This window comes from Hippopotamus amphibius, chromosome 5, assembly GCF_030028045.1.
Source record: "Hippopotamus amphibius kiboko isolate mHipAmp2 chromosome 5, mHipAmp2.hap2, whole genome shotgun sequence".
Taxonomy (NCBI): Eukaryota; Metazoa; Chordata; class Mammalia; order Artiodactyla; family Hippopotamidae; genus Hippopotamus; species Hippopotamus amphibius.
Window position 1 is genome coordinate 68,850,726 of NC_080190.1, and position 21,104 is coordinate 68,871,829.

The following is a 21,104-nucleotide window of genomic DNA, read 5'->3' on the forward strand; positions in this document are numbered from 1 at the left end:
CTTTAAATAAACTATTTAAGTTCTCCTCTTGGTAAATGTCAAGGGAAGAGAAGATATTTCACGCACCTACAGCATCCTAAAGATCCTTGCCAAATCTAAGAATCTGACTCTGCATTATCCTTCCCCAGAAGGAGAGCATAATTTCATTATCTATGAATCATCACCTCTTAGACTGTAACATCATTGTCAGAGAGCCTAATAGAACCAGTGTTCAGCGGACTGAAAAGGGGGAGGGAGGGAGAGAGCGCTGGGGCAAAGCACAGGTCACTGTCATGATCAACAAACTGGAGAGTTCTAGAGCCGGAAGGGGAGGCCTCTCTCACTCCACAGCTCAGACACTCCTGGCTGGTAAATAACTGATGCTGGCTCTTTCAGTATTAATATTGAAATTTGTTTTCCCCAACCTAAATTACATTATATTTCAGTATCCTGCCTATGGAAAATATTCTCACTTTATGAAAATATCAGAATATTTCGCCAATGTCAATGATTATAATTACTTTAAAATATTTTTTATCTACTTTTTGTTACATTGTTACTTGCTCTTCATTTTTGGACACATTTCTAGCCCTCAGTTCCATGGCCTCTGGGCATTACTAAATACATCAGTATACAAAATATACCTTAAAAATTACACTATAACTATGTTTCCAAGGGAGATGAACAAAATAAAATCAAAATCTAATTCATGGATAGAAACTACATTTATGTAAGGATTCAGGATAAAAAACTAAATTAAAATCTTTGAATAGCTGTGGTTAGTCTAACCAGCCACTGGAGGTCACTGCTGCTCCACAGAAATACAGTTTATTGCCTGTTTCTCTATTTAGGTAGTTGACTCACCAAATCAAGGAAGAAATGGTTTACATTTTTTGAAAAGATGTAATGTCAACATCCTTGGAAAATATAAACTCATTTAAAAGGAATATATCTTGCATAAGTATTGCTTAGAAGACTGGCCCTCGGACTATTAACTCCATGCTGCGGTAGCACTATGCGTACTAGGGCTCATAAAAATTGGGGGAAAAAACCCATACAGTTCAGAGACGAAACTGTGTTTCCTCTCTCTCCTGTAAAGCATTCAAAGACTGAATCCATTCTGCATTGATACATCTCTCTTGTGTAGTTCAACAGGTCAGCCTGTTTATTTAACTGTTGTCACCTTTGAGGGAAGTCAGACGCTTAATATAAATTTGGAATAGAAAATGAAATATCAATTATATTTTTCTAATATGCAATGAGTTTTAAATACTTATGAAAATAGATTTATGGTATGTGGTCCAAAATGCCATGGGGTGGGGGTGAGGACAACGACTTTTGAGCAGGAGAACATTCACCAGTTGGTTTTGTTAAATTTATAGTGGTGAGCTTGTGATTGTCTAACCCACAAGAATTATATACTGAGAGAAGCTTCATTCCCAAAGAGAGGGAAAAGACTTTTTTTCCTGTAATTTCATGTCCTGAATCAAAATTATTTTTACAATCTAAGGGATTTTATTTTGGTTCTTCTCTACTATTAAATTTATATGTAAAGTTAGGCATTAAAAAATGACCGGCCTTCAAAATGTTGGTCACTCATGTAATCTTAACACACCAAGTGGCTTTGAATTTTAGAAACACTTTTAATACAGCAAACATATTTTATATGCACTAGCACTACCACAGCATCAAGAATTTGCAAGTTTCAAAATATAAATATAAATATAAATATACCTTGCCTAAATTTATTTGGTATTCATGACAAATGAGGCAGAAGGTCAAGTCAAAGAATAGAAATGGGCTTTTTTGCTTTAATACTTCATTTAATTAATACAATCATCTTTAGTACAGGTTAAAATGAGGCTGACCAAGAAAATTTCTTTTTTAGATGGAATATGTATTTACTGACATTTTATGAAAAGTGTAAAATTACAACTTCAGTGAAAAACATCACAGTAGTTTCAGTGATTCAGTTCATAGTACTGTAAGGAAGTATCTGCATTATTAATCAATTGGGACCCATGACTATTTGCCATTAATAAATGCATATCCAACAGTTATTCATGGGCAAATATGTTGTAGCTATGATGCTTTTCTGAACTGGTATCTATTTTAAGATTTAATCAAAATCAAAGTACAATTCCTTGAGAAATCTACTGTAGATGTTTCTTTTCTTTATTGCTTATAAAAGTATGATTTTTATAATCTAGCTTCTTTGCAATTACATCTCATGGTAACTTGGTTAGATTTTTCCTCTCAGCATATGAAAAGCCTCCAAACTATATAAACATCTGGTAAAAATAGCCATTTACTTTTTCTTTTTTGCTGCAGCGATTCTGTTTTGAAAGAACAGGGTAATGGTTAAAGATATAGGGCTTGACAAGCCAAATTAAATGAAACAGGCTCGATGTTGCAGCTCCTGATTTTTGCTCCAGTAATAGAATTGTTCATTTTGGAGGATGAAAGAGAATACAGAGTAAAGACATTTTTCTAAAATCTAAATGAACTGTGGTCGATGTTACTTAAATACAGAAGCTATGATATTTGTGCTGCAGTCAATAAACTTTCACCATCGACAAAAAAAATGCATGCAGCTTGCAGATTGCCAACAGGGTCTGTACAGAATCATACTGATGAATGGAGTTCACAATACAGATGAATATGGGGACGCTGTAACATCAGCAATAGAAAAGCAAAAGACAACTGCCATGGGGTAGGTCTTTTTCCTGTAAAAGTTATTTTATATGTTTATTAAGGTGTTGTCAAAACTATCCTTTTCAATGAGGCTGTCGGTGGTAGAAAGCGTGTCTTGGAATGTGTTCTCTTTACACCTCTGAATGAAGTGTCAGCCATCAGGGGACTGGTGTATGTGCAGGGCATACAGTGGAAAACAACAGGACAGGCTGACAAATCCCAAACAGAAGAACAGATAGAGCTCTTGATTCCACTCCCTACATTAGGGTACTTTAAAGAGCTGGAGAGAAAAATTCTGGTAAGCTTCCAATCACATGCATTTAGCAAGCTGCATTCCCATTTACAAGCCCCATCGCTGAAGACTCCTTAAGGTGAGGAGCAGTGGAGAAATCTGCCTCTTGCCTAATTTATTTATTTATTTATTTATTTATTTATTTATTTATTTATTTACTTACTTACTTACTTACTTACTTTGGAAATGTGCAGGCTAGAAGAAATTGGCAGTGAAACCTCTAGTCTGATTTTATAGAGATGGGTTTCAGAGACAAGGCTTCCAGTGTAAAACTTTGTGTTTTCACCGTCTCCTCACATTTTGCAGTTGTCTACTTGCAGCATTTTAACCCTTCAACAGTTTTCCCTAGGCTTGCTTTATTGTAATTCAGACACCCCTGGAAACTGCTCCTGGTGCTGCTTTAACAGAGCACCATCTTTCGATAGTTTCCTGCAATTTTCTTTTTAAGCCGGGCTTTGTTTTAAGGCTGTCCCTAAATGTTCTATAATCAAGTCATCTCCTGGAACCAGTTCAAGCTCCAAGTATCTGGGATCATTCACTTTTTCCTTGATTTGTCAATGAACCACAAACCTTCTAGAACTATAGATTTGGTCCTGCCAGAAGGAGAATAACAACAGATGTGAGGGATAACTTATGAAAAGAAGTTTTATCTTAAAACAAGTGGGACATTAATGGAATCAATAAAGGGTCTTATACAATAGGCATATTAAACCAGAGTTCAAGCTTCACATTGATTGTGGTATGTAAATTTCAATGGGTTAAATATGTATGAAAGGAAAATGACCAGTATTATGAATGTACTAAAACGGACAGGGAAGGACCTTGCCAGGAAAGTAAGAGGGAGAGGGTTGGGGAGAGGCACCACATTCCCTTTATAGTCACCAGAGTTCAATAAAGCACCACTTATTTCCCAGCTTTTAAGAGCGCTTTTATCACAATGGTTCATACCTCACACTCCCTGGAGCCTGATTTGTTATAGGTGCAGGGTCCCGTCCCATTCAGCAGCATCTCGCTGGTCTCTGTGTTGGTGGGTTTATAATCTACATAAAATTCCTGGGTGCTGGGAGTCATTTGCTTTAGGGACTGTCTTTTCTTTTTCCTGTGCCTTCGCATGAGGGAGCGCTGCTGCAGCTGCTTCATGCTGGCAGGGTACCGCTTCCACGACACGTAGATAACCAGCAGGATGACGAGCACAGACAGGAAAAGGGCCACACTCCCTGCGATGATTTTATGGAAAGAGATGTGCTCAGTGTCAGCATCAGTGTCTGGGCTGGGCTCCGTGGCTCCCACTGTAGGGGACAAAGGGGGTTTGCTCTCATGCTTTGGCCTGGGGAGCTTGGGCTTAAATGTTGGCTTTGGGAGAGCCCTGGCCAGATCAAACCTCTCCGTGGTACTTTTGCCACAGATGCTGTAGTTCTTCACTGCATCGATCACATTTACTCCTTGCAGCTCTTTGGGACTGGCACAGATAATTGTATTCTCCCTCAGTCCTTTAAAACTTTTCAGCCAGTTTACCAGGGAACAAATATTTCTGCTACATTCCCATATATTCCCGGCAAGACTGATGTCATTGAGGGATATCCAAGAATCCAGAATCTCTTGACCAATAAATGTGAGCTTGTTGGAATCCAGGTTGAGGCGCTGCAGATTTGGGACACACTGGAAAACACTAGGTCCACTAAAAGCTTCGATCTCATTGCCTGATAAATCAAGCCTTTGTAATGAGCTCCAGGTCCAGGACATGGTCTGTCCTATGACACTGATTTTATTCCACTGCAAGTAAAGGTTCTGAAGGCTCACCAGCCTTGGAAAAAGGGCCAGATTGAGCTTAGAAAATTGATTGTGCTCCAGGTGAAGTTCTTTGAGTCTGATCATGCCAGCAAAGACATTCCTGGCTAAACTTCGGATCCGGTTATACCCCAGGTCCAAAAGTTCCAGGTTGCGGCAGTCTTGGAATATTCGCACTGGGATGGTTCTCAGGGAGTTAGATCGTAAATGTAAACTCAGCAGCTTTCGCAAACCCCGAAACTGTTCAGATCCTAGAGAATGCAGCTGATTATAGGACAGGTCCAAGTTCCGTAAATTTGTCACAGGTCTGAAGGTATTGTTGAGAAAATAGGAGATTCTGTTGGAACTCAGAATCAACTCTTTGAGTCTGCGTATTCCATTAAAAGCATTCTCATCAATATTGCTGATATGATTATGGTCAAGGTACAGCCAGGTGAGCTGGTTGAGCCCTTTAAATTGATTATACTTAAGTTTTTGAAGGCTGTTATAGCGAAGGGACAAACCTAAGCAACCAGCAGATATACTTGAGGGTATCTCCTGTAATTTCTGAGATTCACAATATACCATTTTGCCTTCACACCTACAGCCCTTAGGGCATCCTCGTTCGGCAGAAGAAAGCATTGTCAGTAACACAGTGGGGGCTATAACCAGTGCTACAGCTGATCCGCTCAGTAGCCTAATTACATTGAAACCTGGAAATAAAAACAACTTAGAAAAGTTATCCCCCCCAAAAAAGAATTCATTTATTTTTTAATCAAGCAAAAATAAGCATGTGTTTTCTTTTTTAGAAATTTAAATCTAGACAACAACATTTAACATCAAATATCATCTCCTTATAATTTAAAGAGAATTGTCTTTAGGATGTTTTTTTTTAATAGTTAAACAAGGAATCATGTCCACTAAGCAAATGAATTTATAGTCTTAAAGCAAAGCAAGGTAATCTCTACAATAATTAAGGCAGAATTAATATACAAACTAGTGGATTTTTTGTTTTTGTTTTTTTAAGAAGGAAAGAAGAAAAATGATAAAACATACCCATCCTTTGTATTGTTCAAAGGTCGTCCTTAGGTCTTGGCTTTGGCTTAGGGGGCCACTTGCATGACAGCCCCTGTCAGCTGCACTGTAGTGAGTCAGGGCTCGCTGACACCCAGGAAGAAAAATTGGACCCCTTGGGAGATAGACCGATTTTGGAACATTATTCTTTGCCAGCCATGCAGAACACTCCAAGAACAAATAAATCCCAACACCGCATTCGCAGCAACACATCAGAGTCTTCCTAGGTAATAGGATCTTCATGGATATTACGTTTTTGCATCTTTACAGTTTTTTTAGGGGGGAGGGGGAGTAAAAAAAAAAAAAAACTGGCTTCTACAATTTCTTCTTATCGGAAAGCAAGATGTATTCCTCCAGGCAACATGAGGCTACCTGAGCTGCCACATCTGTATTCCATAGCCCAGCATTTCTGGTGGTGAGCACCCAGTTCAGCCACAGAGCTGTGTTGGAGCCCAGAAGGCAGGAGAGCCCCGTACCGCGCACACGCTCAGCTCACTTCTGCAGGCTGTCATTCTGAAAGCTGCTCTGACTGTTGCTTTGGTTTCAGTGAATGCAGTCTTATGTAAAGCTGCCCCCAGTGGTGAAGAACATTATGGGCATGTGCAGAAATGTCTCTCTTTTATCTTGCAAATGAGCAGGCTCTCTGCTGGAAAGTGAGTGATTCTTTTGGGTGGCTCAATAGGAACTGAATGGTCACCGTTATCAATAACTAGCAACATTTTCTGTAATTTCCAAGTCTTGTTTTACAATTTAGCAACGTCTTTATTGTCTGCATCCACTTAATCGCTAAACATGTGCTGCCTAGAGTTTTTCTGGAGCTTGACATTAAGTTCACAGACTGAATGTCAATTTTCCTTAACCTCAACGTAGGCTTTGAACTGAAATTTATAAAATGAATTATTGAGCTTTTCACAGAGAAGCATAAACTGCCTGCCCATTTGACCTCTTGGAGTCACAGTGATTATATTATACAAGGTGTCTCAGGATGCTAGAACACATACATTCTGAAATACAGAGGATAACTAATGACATAGAGACTAATATGTCCAATAACCTTTCTGGTTTTCCCACAAAAGACATAATTGGTTTAATGGCTATGACTTGGTTTGTTGTTTTGGTTGCTGTCGTTTTATTTTTTTTTTAATTAGAAGAGAAATAAACCCTGTTTAGTGTGAGTACAAGAATCAAGAGATCATTTTGATTCAGTTTATTGATGCTTCTGCTGTTTATTACACTAAAAATATTTATTGAGAACTCTCTAAGTGCTTTAAATGGGCTATATTATTCTATCTGTAAACAATATTATGATGTAGGTCCCACTATAACCTTCATTTTAAAGATGAGGAAACAGACTTGGAAAGGTAACTTGCTCAAGGTCATACAGCAAGGAAGTGGCAGAACTGAGATTCAGAACCAAAGCTCTCTTATGCTTGCACCTCTAACCGCTAGATGAACCTGCTTCAACAACACTGTTATCTTCGCTTTACAATGAGTCAAGCGCTTTGGGAGCACTGGGATGTCTGCTTCGACCTGTCCTCACAACAAATGAAAACAAGACCTGGAGAAGTCCTTAGTGATTGTTTAGATTCAATTGAAGACACCAAAGGAGATTATGGGGATAGAGGTAGACTCTTAGTAAAAAATTTAAGAATTATCTGGCACTCTTTGGCATTACCCAAAGTCAATCTTTCTATCAGTTACAACTGCATATTGAATATTATAACAAGGACTGCTAATTCTAAATTACGAGGCCAAACTGAAGCTCTCTATATACTAACAAATGTAACAGTACTCGTTTTGAATTTATATTTACATATTTGGTTCCTGGAAGTCCTAGACTTTTTACTTCTGTGATTGCAGTACACAGAAAAACTCTCCAAGGTTTTTACCTTAGTTTGGACTTCAAAACTGAGCGCTGAAGAATGCAGAGAGAAGGAAGTTGATGTTCTTATCTACAAATTTTGGAGAATTCTCTGAGTAGGAATCAGAAGAACTGATTTTATTCCTTATTCCTCTATCAACCAACTGGGTGACCTGAGAGTGTTTCAGGGCGAAGGGGCTGGAGCACAGCCAGGCCAAGCAGCGCCACCGCCATTGGGCGTTCAGCTCTGCAGCACCATGAATGCCTCGGTGCCCACAGCCCCCAGAGCCCAGCAGCCCCCGCACTGTCCCTGGCCCCGTGGTGGAGATCCCGGACAAGCGTTGCGGATTGATGGCTGTTTTCCAGATGTTAATGTTATCAGAAGCCTGACCTCCACATGGACAAGCAACCTCTGAAATCTGGACTACTCCAACAGAAGTCAAGTAGGAGGCTCTGCGGAGGGAGCACTGAATCCAGGATGCTAGACTACTAGGGAGTCCTCAGACACAGGGAAGATTAACTACAGAGAATTCTCACAGAGCACTGTATCAGAGTCTAAGACTCAGCTTCATACGACTGTCTGCAACTGCCAGTGCTGGATACCTCATACCAAATTATGAACAAGACAGGAACACAAACCACCCATCAGCACACAGACTACATCACAGATACCCTAAAATACACTACCTGACATGGCCCTGCTCATCAGAGAGAAAAGACACAGAGCCACACACAGGAAAGCAGACACCAGACCCCCCAGCAGGAAACCTATTCAAGACACTGGACAAACCCCACGACAGCAGTCAGAGGGCAGAAACAAGAGGAATTACTACTAGGCAGCATAGGGAAAGGAGACAGCAAATCCTTTAAGTCAGACAAAATGAGAAAACAGAGAAACACCATAAAGGCAAAGGAGCAGGAATAAAACCCCCACAAGACCAAATAAATGAAGAGGAAATAGGAAAATTGCCTGAAAAAGAATTCAGAGTAATGATAGTAAAGATGATCCAAAATCTCAATAAGAAAATATAGAAAATACAAGAAACAGTTAATAAGGACTCAGAAGAACTAAAGAGCAAACAAACAGTAATGGACAACAAAATAACCTAAATTAAAAATACTATAGATGGTATAAACAGCAGAATAACTGAGGCAGAAGAATGAATAAGTGAGTTGGAAGATAGAATGGGGGAAATAACTGCCACAGAGCAGGAAAGGGAAAAAAGAATAAAAAGAATGAAAGGTGGTCTCAGAGACCTTGGTGACAACATTAAGTGCACCAATATTCTAATCATAGGCATCCCAGAAGAAGAATTAAAAAAGAAAGGGTCTGAGAAAATATTTGAAGAGGTTATAGTGGAAAACTTCCTCAATATGGGAAAGAAAATAATTAATCAAGTCCAAGAAGCACAGAGAGTCCCATACAGAATAAACCCAAGGAGAAATACACCAAGGCACATATTAATCAAACTAACAAAAACTAAACACAAAGAAAAAATATTAAAAGCAACAAGAGAAAAGCAACAAATAACATATAAGGGAAAACCCTTAAGGATAACAGCTGACCTTTCTGCAGAAACTCTGCAGGCCAGAAGGGAATGGCAGGATATACTGAAAGTCCTGAAAGAGAAAAACCTACAGCCAAGGATACTCTACCCAGCAAGAATCTCATTCAGATTCGAAAAAGAAATCAAAAGCTTTCCAGACAAGCAAAAGTTAAGAGAATTCAGCACCACCAAACCAGCATTACAACAATTGCTAAAGGAGCTTTTCTAAGTAGGAAACACAAGAGAAGGAAAAGACCTACAAAAACAAACCCAAAACAATTAAGAAAATGGTAATTGGAACATGCATGTCAATAATCACCTTAAATGTAAATGGATTAAATGCTCCAACCAAAAGACACAGACTGGCTGAATGGATACAAAAACAAGACCCTTCTATATGCTGCCTACAAGAAACCCACTTCAGACCAGGGGATACATATAGACTGAAAGTAAAGGGATGGAAAAAGATATTCCATGCAGATGGAAGTCAAAAGAAAGCTGGAGTAGCAATACTCATATCAGACACATTAGACCTTAAAGACTATTAAAAGAGACAAGGAAGGACACTACATAATGATCAAGGGATCAATCCAAGAAGAACATATAACAATTGTAAATATCCATGCACCCAGCATAGGAGCATCTCAATACATAAGGCAAATGCTAACAGCCACAAAAGGGGAAATTGAAAGTAACACAATAATAGTAGGAGACTTTAACACCCCACTTACATCAATGGACAGATCATCCAAACAGAAAATAAATAAGGACACACAAGCTTTAAATGACGTATTAGACCGTCTCGAATTAATTGATATTTATAGGACATTCCATCCAAAAATTACAGAATACACTTTCTTCTTAAGTGCACACAGAACATTCTCCAGGATAGATCACATCTTGGGTCACAAATCAAGCCTTGGTAAATTCAAGAAAATTGACATCATACCAAACATCTTCTTTGACCATAACGCCATGAGACTAAATATCAATTACAGGAAAAAACTGTAAAAAATACAAACACATGAAGGCCAAACAATATGCTATTAAACAACCAAGAAATCACTAAAGAAATCAAAGAGGAAATCAAAAAAATCTAGAAACAAATGACAATGAAAACACAAGAACCCAAAACCTATGGGACACAGCAAAAGCAGTTCTAAGAGGGAAGTTTATAGCAATACAGTCCTACCTCAAGAAAAAGAAAAATCTCGAATAAACAACCTAACCTTACACCTAAAACAATTAGAGAAAGAAGAAAAAAAAAACCAAAGTGAGCAGAAGGAAAGAAATAAAAATCAGATCAGAAATAAATGGAAAAGAAATGAAGGAAACCATAGCAAAGATCAATGAAACTAAAAGCTGGTTCTTTGAGAAGATCAACAAGATTCATAAACCATTAGCCAGACTTATCAGGAAAAAAAGGGAGAAGATGCAAATCAAATGAACAGAATTAGAAATGAAAAAGGAGAAGTAACAACTGGCACTGCAGAAATACAAAAGATCATGAGACACTACTACAAACAACTATATGCCAATAAATTGGATAACCTAGAAGAAATGGATAAATTCTTAGAAAAGTACAATCTTCCAAGACTGAACCAGGAAGAAACAGAAAATATGAACAGACCAATCACAAGTACGGAAATTGAAACTGTGATTAAAAATCTCCCAACAAACAAAAGCCCAGGGCTAGGTGGCTTCACAGGCGAATTCTATCAAACAATTAGAGAAGAGCTAACACCTATCCTTCTCAAACTCTTCCAAAATATAGCAGAAGGAGGAACACTCCCAAACTCATTCTACGAGGCCACCATCACCCTGATACCAAAACCAGACAAAGATGTCACAAGAAAAGAAAATTACAGGCCAATATCACTGATGAATATGGACGCAAAAATCCTCAACAGAATACTAGCTCACAGAATCCAACATCACATTAAAAAGATCATACACCATGATCAAGTGGGGTTAATCCCTGGGATGCAAGGATTCTTCAATATATGCAAATCAATGAACATGATACATCATATCAACAAATTGAAGGATAAAAACCATATGATCATCTCAATAGATACAGGAAAAGCTTTTGACAAAGTTCAACATCCATTTATGATAAAAACTCTCCAGAAAATGGGCATAGAAGGAAATTACCTCAACATAACAAAAGCCATATATGAGAAACCAAAAGCCAACATCGATCTCAGTGGTGAAAAACTGAAAGCATTCCCTCTAAGAACAGGAACAAGACAAGGGTGCCCATTCTCACCATTATTATTCAACATAGTTTTGGAAGTTTTAGCCACAGCAATCAGAGAAGAAAATGAAATAAAAGGAATCCAAATTGGAAAAGAAGAAGTTAAATTGTCACTCTTTGCAGATGACATGATATTATACATAGAAAACCCTACAGACTCTACCAGAAAACTGCTAGCACTCATTGATGAGTTTAGTAAAGTAGCAGGATACAAAATTAATGCACAGAAATCTCTTGCATTCCTATACACTAACAATGAAACAGCAGGAAGAGAAATTAAGGAAACTCTCCCATTTACCACTGCAACAAAAAGAATAAAATACCTAGGAATAAATGTGCCTAAGGAGGCAAGAGACCTGTATGCAGAAAACTAGAAGACACTGATGAAAGAAATCAAAGATGATACAAACAGATAGAGAGACATACCATGTTCTTGGAATGGAAGAATCAACATTGTGAAAATGACTATCCTACCCAAAGCAGTCTACAGATTCAATGCAATCTTGATCAAATTACCACTGGCATTTTTCACAGAACTGGAGCAAGAAATCTTACAATTTGTATGGAAATGCAAAAGACCCTGAATAGCCAAAGCAATCTGGAGAAGGAAAGATGAAGTTAGTGGAATTAGGCTTCCTGACTTCAAACTATACTACAAGGCCACAGTGATCAAGACAGTATGGTACAGGCACAAAAAAATAGAAAGGAAGATCAATGGAACAGAATAGAGAACTCAAAGGTAAGCCCAATCACATACGGGCAGCTTATCTTTGACAAAGGAGGCAAGAATATACAATGGAAAAAAGCCTCTTTGATAAGTGGTGCTGGGGAAATTGGACAGCTACATATAAAAAAATGAAATCAGGACAATTCCTAACACCATATACAAAAATAAACTCAAAATGGATTAAAGACCTAAATATAAGACCAGACACTATAAAACTCCTCGAGGAAAACATAGGCAGAACACTCCATGACATCAATCAAAGCAAGATCCTTTTTGACCCACCTCCTAGAATAATGGAAATAAAATCAAGAATAAACAAATGGGACCTAATGAAACTTAAAAGCTTTTGCACAACGAAAGAAACCATAAACAAGACAAGAAGACAACCCTCAGAATGGGAGAAAATACTTGCCAAGGAAGCAAGAGACAAAGGATTAATCTCCAAAATATACAAGCAGCTCATGCAGCTTAATACCAAAAAAGCAAATAGCCCAATCCACAAATGGGCAGAAGACCTAAATAGACATTTCTCCAAAGAAGACAAACAGAAGGCCAACAAACACATGAAAAGATGCTCAACATCACTAATTATTAGAGAAATGCATGTCAAAGCCTCAATGAGGTATCACCTCACACCAGTCAGAATGGCCATGATCAAAAAATCTAGAAACAATAAATGTTGGAGAAGGTGTGGAGAAAAGGGAACTCTCCTGCACTGTTGGTGGGAATGTTAGTTGGTATAGCCACTATGGAAAAGAGTTTGGAGGTTCCTTAAAAAACTAAAAATAGAAATACCATATGACCCAGCAATCCCACTACTGGATATATACCCTGAGAAAACCATAATCCAAAAAGAAACATGTACCATAATGTTCGTTGCAGGACTATTTACAATAGCCAGGACATGGAAGCAAGCTAAATGCCCAACAATGGATGAATGGATAAAGAAGATGTGGCACATATATACAATGGACTATTACTCAACCATAAAAAGGAATGAAATTGAGCTATATGTAATGAGGTGGATAGATCTTAGAGTCTGTCACACAGAGTGAAGTAAGCCAGAACGAGAAAAACAAATACTGTATGCTAACACATATATATGGAATCTTAAAAAAAAAAAAAAATGGTACTGATAAACCCAGTGACAGGGCAAGAATAAGGATGTAGATGTGGAGAATGGACTGGAGGACACAGGCTTGGGGGGGTGGGGGGTGAAGGGGAGGCTGGGAAGAAGTGAGAGAGTAGCATAGACATAGATACATTACTAACTGTAAAATACATAGCTAGTGGGAAGTTGCTGTACAACAAAGGGAGATGAACTCGATGATGAGTGATGCCTTAGAGGGCTAGGACAGGGAGAGCAGGAGGGAGTTGCGGAAGGGAAGGGTTATGGAGATATATGTATAAATACAGCTGATTCACTTTGGTGTACCTCAAAGGCTGGTACAAGAGTATAAAGCAATTATATTCCAATGAAGAGCTAAAAAAAAAAAAAAGAGTCAAATGAAAATTAGCCTGATTAAGTCATTGTGGCAGGGAAGCTGTAATAAAATAAAATTCTTGATTTCTATAATAGGTTTATGTAAACTTCTTTGGTATGAGTCTTCTAACAGTGTTATAAAAACTAAAGAAGGAAGCTTAGTCTAGTGATTAAGAGGAATGAATTTTTACACCTATGTTCAAATCCTGGCTTCACTTTACCAGCTCTGTAACCTTGACTAGGTGACTTATCTTTTCTATATATTAGTTTTCTTTTCTACAAAATGGGCATTATAACAAAATTCCATTTCATAGAGGGTTTGAGAATTAAGTCATCTTAATATCTCTAAAGTACTTAGGATAGTATGTGGCACATAATAAGCCTGTGTTGGCTGTTATTTTAATAATATCAACTTTACTGTATTTACTGGTGTTGCATGTTATTTAGTATTGAATATTGACTATACTGACATCATTAACTCACAAAGAACTACTTCAATGAAAAGTTTTATATTGTTTATAATGGATTTCTGAGATACTTTGTCTTGCCTTCTTTGATGAGAAGAGTTCCTAAATCTCCATCATCTCAACTTTATCTTTAAAATGAATATTTAAAATGGACTGGGACTTCCTAGGTGGTGCAGTGGTTAAGAATCCACCTGCCAATGCAGGGGACATGGGTTCGATCCCTGCTCCAGGAACATCCCACATGCTGTGGAGCAACTAAGCCTGTGCACCACAACTATTGAGCCTGTGCTCTAGAACTCGTGAGCCACAACTATTGATCCCATGTGCCGCAACTACTGAAGCCCACGCACCTAGAGCCCATGCATGCTCTGCAACAAGAGAAGCCACGGCAGTAAGGAGCCCGCATACCACAATGAAGAGTAGCCCTCACTCACCACAGATAAAAGAAACCCCATGTGCAGCAACAAAGACCCAACACAGCAAACACACAAATAAATAAATTTATTGAAAACAAACAAATAAACATACAAAAACCCCCAAAACCAACCCTATTGAAATTTTAAAAAAAAATAAAAAAAATAAAATGGACCATAACTGGCAATTAATGTTTGATTATTTTCTTCCCCAGAGCAGATATGGTAACATCTGTCTCATAGAGAAAAAACATTTTGTTTAAAAATAAATAGTAATTTTATTAAAAAAAAAAAAAGTTTACCTTGTTAGCCTTGTTAGGTGATTTGGATGTGGAAAACCCTGGAGACCTTTCATATCTTCTAAGGATGAGAAGTTTGGTAGCAGTCATGATAATCAAAAGGGGTCCCATAGATATAGTCGAATTTCTCAGATAGTATGCCATTAATAGGGCAGTGTCATGAATGTGCGTAAAGCCCCCAGAGAGCTTGTTAGAATTTCCCAATTCCTCCCCCAAGATTTTGATTCAAGGGGATGGAATCTATCTACAGACTCTGTTGGACAACTGGGTTTAAAAAATGCACTGTTAAGGGAATGAATAAAAATAATAAATTTTCTCCTAGTAGGAAGAGAGGACATATAAATCTATGACATTGCTATATAAGTTCTATTAGGACAAAGACAATATTTTGTCTACTTTGGTTTCCCTAAAACTTGCAATAGCACTTAGCACATTATAGATGCTCAATAAATATTTATTGAATAAGTACATTTTTATGGGGGGTCACAAGTACATTTGATATAGGATAAGCTGGTTATGAATGCTAGTCTTGTATACGTGGGACTGATCCCTACAGAGTTCCTCAGCCAGTGAGATTGGATACAGTTTTGGGGAAAGTGTTCGTAAAAAATGTTTGTGAAAAGGCAAGAAACTGGGACGTGGAAATATTCAGATGATCAGCAGGTGATCTTCACTTTTCATGTAGACATCTCTTGTCTTCATAATTAAACCATAAATTTTATGAGACTAGTAAATATAGGTTTGAATATTCCCTTTGGCATATTACAACTTTTATCATCTAACATCTCAAATAGGGCTTGACAAGTTGTATCTATTAAAAAAGACTAAAGGGAATCATATTTATGACTCCTCTATCATATCTCTGCTTGAAAGGCTCTGACTTTTCTCTTCACCATTCCTGCTTCTCCATGGGAGGTAGCCATCACGATATCTGTTTTGCCTAACAGCTACAGAGGGCTGCTCTACGATGGCCAGACTTTGTCTTTCTTATCCTTCTCTCATTCCCTGACAGAAGCACAGATGAGTCCACTGAGAACGTAATTCTCTTACTTTTCTTTTCCCGGGAGAAATCTTCTTGGATCAATTATGGTGAATAACATTTGCTGCTGTGTTACACACCTTGCCCTTAGTTTTCAGATATTTTCTCGGTACCTTGGCTTCTGATCTTGTCTTGCTCCATAGTTCTGACTTCACATTCACCTTTCGGATCTCAAAATTGATATTTTCTCTTAATGCTGACTGTCGATCTCTTCCTCAAGAGTAATCAGTAGCCTTTCTTGGATTGTGTCTGACTCCAGGCCTTCTGTGTGGCTCCTACTTTGGCACTAACTCTTAAGCCAATATCACCACCAGGTCTATCCTGGTTCAAGGTAATGAAGTGCCTGAAGAGGGAACACCATTCATGAGGCTAGTAGAGAAATCCAAAAATAAAGTAGTGCAATCCTAAACCAGACTGAATACTTGGGGCTATAGAAATGACTCCAAAGGCATAGAGTAGTCTCTCAAAAGAAAAATAAACCCTTATATTCTAAAAGATTTTAGTAATTTGCTGGTTACTTTTAAATGTTTGTTCTCCTTTTACTTGTTGACTACAGTAAGATGATTATTTCTTATTTGCCTTTTAAAAGAAGCAAATTTATACTACATTATGTACTTAGCAAATTCTTTTGCACTTAACACCACATACAGAACAAACCATAAACTACCTGACAAATTAAATTTCCCCAATGAATCTAGGCCTTGATGATTTATATACTTAAGGAATATAGTGTCATGTATCTAAAGACTTTTTTTATTGCACTTATAGTACTTCATATAGCTTAACATATTTTGTTTAAATTGGGTAAATAAATCCAATCTCAGTTATATAAAGCCAAACTTCAGGTTAATGTGAAACTGAATTGCCAAATATAAACTTAGAAAATCAGGGCCTCAAGTGGATGTACTGATATTTTAACAATGGGTTAACCTCAGAGATTTTATTCATTTAACAGTTTCGGTACTCACTGTGTCCTAAACACCCTTCCAGAAACTTAAGTACATCACTGTACAAAACAAAGATCTAAGCTTACATTCTGAAGGGTAAGATGGACAATAAAAAATAAACATGAGTAATATATTATTAGGTAGTGTGTACTACAGAAAAAAGAAAAGTAAGAAAGATAGTGAAGATTAGGGGTGGAAGGGATGAGGTGGATTGCAGATTTAAATAGGATGGTTAGGGCCACTAAGAAAGTGGCCTGAGCAGCCCTTGAAGGAGATGAGGTTGTTAACCTTAAATATATATGGGGAGTGGCCAGTGCAAAGGCCCTTAGGTGGGAGTGGGAGCAGATAGTGTGTTCATTGAAGAGCAAAGAGGCCAAACAGTCTTAGAGTAGAAAGAACAGGGGAGAGAGTAATTGGAGATGAAGAGGGAATAGACTCTAAATAGACAAGAGTAAAAGCAGGGACCCCAGTAGGGTGGATATTTTACCCATCTGCAGAGAGGTGGTGGTGGCTTGGGCCAGTAGTGGAAGTGGTGAGAATTGGTTACATTCTAGATTTATGTTTAGTAAAACCAATAGGAGTTTTCCAATGGCTTAGAAGTGGAGATATGGAATAAAGAGATGCCTGCTAGTTTTATGGGCTGAGCAACTGGAGGGATGGTAAAGCCATCAACTGCTTCTGTAGGTCAAGTTTGGGGAATAACATCAAGAGTTCAACACATTTGAATTACGTTTGCCTTTGGTTCTCAATTTTCTTCAATTTTGTGAGACTTTAATTTTTGCAAACATCTTCTTGATATTAGGCCTCAAACAACCATGATGTACTTTAAAATATTTTATAAAATGATTAGCAAAATTAGGTACTAAACATTAGCAACATGGATTTCTATTCAGATGGCCTAGACAGTGGCAACATCTTTGCAAATGGTCTTGATCCAAAAGCTTTGATGAAAATTGAAAATTACATAGAGACCAGATATGGGAACATTTGGACTGAGAGTTTTAGAAAATCGGTGAATCCAAAATATTTTTCTAAAATAAAGAATGACATATACTTTTTATTGCATATGCCAGTTGACATTTGGAATTTGGAACTGATTCTGGCCAGTCTTCTTAGGGTCTCAGTTTGCTTATCTGCAAAATAGCACTCATAAATCCTGTGCTATGAATTTCTAAAGTTTTTACTTAGGGTTAATTTCCATAATTTATGTGTAAGTATATTGTAGACTATGAAGTACTACAAAATATTTCTGAAATCAGAGTTTCTGGTCATGAGGATATACTGGAGCAAATATATATCAAGGGTCACTAACATGACCAAGGGCAGAGTCTGAATTTACCAATATTATTATTATTATTATTATTATTATTTATTTTTTATTTTTTTTTAGGGAAGGCTAATCAGTTTCACTCTGAAAAGTGGAGGAGAAAAAGTGTGTAAAGAGCCCTAACTTATTTTTAAAGAATTGTTTATTGATTATTTGAGTTTTGTTTTGAGAAGGTTTTCGAAACACAATCAAAGTATAGCTTTTTGTCTATCACTCTTGATATGGAACAAAGTTCTTTTTAATAATTAGGTATACACACAAAACTAAATTATTATCACTAGAATATTTTAAGCACACAAAATCTGCCTAAAACTCTGCAGATGAGCATATAATTAAAAAAATTTCTCAGTATTCACTTTCTACTAAAATTTTAATACCACAACCATTTATTATACAGCATACATCATTGACATTCTGTGTTCTAACTCATAAAGTGCTTTCATCAATAACTGCATGTAATCTAGATGTTGTAAAGAACCTAATGTTTTTGACTTAGTTACTCTATTATGTAATAAGATTGTCATAATGCTACCATAGAGTCCCTACAGCTATGAAAATTTTATTTTCTTCATTTCTAGTTGGTTAGAATACTCATATACATTTGTACATTTATAACTATATTCTGATCTTCCATTGAGGCATTACTGTATCTCTGAAATATCTTTGGTTTCCACTGCTTGCTTCAAGGGCTCCATTAAAAACCCTTCTGGTCACATATGGTTATGAGTGAATATCTCTGACTTAGATGAATGAATGAAGAAATTCCCAGGTCTGACCATTAAAATGGTTTCTCAGTGTCTTTTTGGAATGAGACAAATTCAAATGAATGAGACCTACAAGATTATCCAACACATCTCCCTCTCCCTCACCTAAAGATACATTTGTGCTACAGCATCAATCCATATTCTCAGGTTTTATAGCATTCCTCACTGTCACTTCCTGCAGGGTAGCCCTAAGCTAAATTTGAGGATAGGGAAAAATAACAAACACTTAAAGTATAACACTTATTGGTATATTTCTAAAGATTGAAAAGACTACATGACTTTGAGGAAACAATTGTTTTTATTTTTGTTTAGTAGAAATTTCAAAACATGTGCAAAAGCAGAGAGTATAGTATAATAAACATTAACAATTATCAAAAATTTACTAACTTTGTTCCACCTATCTCCACCTTCCTTCACGCACACCCACACACACTCACTTTTTTTCTTTCTGGAGTATTTTAAAAGCAAATCTAAGAAATCATGTCATTGTACCTATATATGTATTTCAGTATGTAATTCTAACCAATAAAGACTTTTAATTATCATCTAGCATTATTACACCTAGCATATGTAACAATAAGTCCTTAAAGCTGGTTTGTGGTCAAAATCTAAGCAAAGCCCACATATTGCATTTATTTTTCGTGTTTTTGAAGTCTCTCATTTTTTAATGTCATCAATTTATTGGGAGGTACCAGGTCATTTGGACTGTAGCTTGTTCCATGTTTTATGTTCGGTTGATTGCTTCACCTGTGTCATTTAACTTGCAAGGAGTAAGTTTTAATGGCATACATGTTGAGCAAGAGTCCATTCATTAATTTAAGCAGGATATCCAGCCCCAAATCGATACTCAGGGCATCTATTCACTCTTGGTAGCAGTGAATGGTAGCAGTTCACTTTAACACTTGCAGAACTTTTGAGTAATATGAGACTTAGAATTTGAAGGAAAATATGTATTTCTATTTTGTAGTATTTGTGCTACCAGGAAATTCAGTAATGGGTCAAATGTCAAGTTTGGGAGCAAGAATTAATATTAAGGTGTCATGAGTCTGTGTTGATTTACCATTCATATTTACTAGCATTTCTGTTCTTCACTTTTTGCTGCACTTGCCTTTTTTGCCCATAGTCTTCAAAAGCAATTATTTGATATTGTTCCTTGCTAAACAAACCTGCTAATTTTTGTATTAATATTGGGATATTCTTCTAACAGAGGCTCAAAAAAATTACTTTCAAGAGAACAGCCATCAAAATTCATTTGCAGTCATTTTTATTGAGAGAAATCAGTTTTCTAGCTCTTCATTTGGAACAAATTCCATGAAGGAACATGTGGCACCAGAGCCCCACTGTAAAATTTGTAGGCCTATATATATTCCCAAACTTCTTATGATTTTTTACAAAAGAACAAAGGAGTTTTAGAGTAACTATAATAGAGTCTCTTAACCAAATTTCCACCTTAATATTTAATGTTTTACTTTGCATGCATCTATGGCTGTGCTTTGAATATAAAGTCAATATTATTTAAACGGTATAATAATAAACATTTTGCTATATTTGCTTTACATGTATTCTTATGTACAAGTTTTTTAAAGAAAATTTTCTGTCTTAGTCCATTTGGGCTACTGTAACAGAATATGATAGATTGGGTGGTTTATAAACAGCAGAAATGTATTTCTCACAGTTCTGGAGGCTGGGAAGTCCAAGATCAAGATGTGGTCAGATTCCATGCCTGGTGAGGCCCCTCCCTCCTGGTTCACAGACTGCCATCTTCTCTCTGGAACTTCACACAGCTTAAGTGGCAGGGGAGCTCTCAGGGGCCTCTTTTATAAGGGCACTAATCCCATTCACCTAATCATCTCCCAAAAGGCTCCACCTCCAAATATTATCACTTTGGGGATTAGGTTTCAACATATGATTTGGTGGGGGTGGAACACAACAAGACAGTCTATAGATGTTCTATTGTACTTTTAAGTCATTATGTATAATAGTTTCAATGGGTACACTAGTACATTTTTAAATTTTCCTTCCTGACAAATATATCATCATTAAGAATTAAATCCCCTGACACCCAGGTGGTGACAGATAATAGGATTCTTGATTTGGATAAAAAAGCATAATATTCCACCGGTTAGTTCTATTTTTGTTTCTGAAATAATGTCTATTTTTTTAAATT

General features: G+C 37.0%; 2 protein-coding genes across 2 annotated transcripts in view; one reads left to right on the forward strand and one right to left on the reverse strand.

The window, feature by feature from the left end:
• Positions 1 to 7,901, reverse strand: part of LRRTM3 (leucine rich repeat transmembrane neuronal 3) — a 171,162-nt gene extending 163,261 nt beyond the window's left edge. Inside the window, exons 1-2 of the mRNA XM_057735010.1 lie at positions 7,829 to 7,901; positions 3,914 to 5,445 (exon numbers count right to left, since the gene is read on the reverse strand). Of these exons, the coding sequence (XP_057590993.1) occupies positions 3,914 to 5,445; positions 7,829 to 7,901 (1,605 nt within the window). The remainder of the gene's footprint in view (positions 1 to 3,913; positions 5,446 to 7,828) is intronic.
• CTNNA3 (catenin alpha 3) overlaps positions 1 to 21,104 on the forward strand; it is a 1,725,716-nt gene that overhangs the window by 790,398 nt on the left and 914,214 nt on the right. The window lies entirely within an intron of this gene.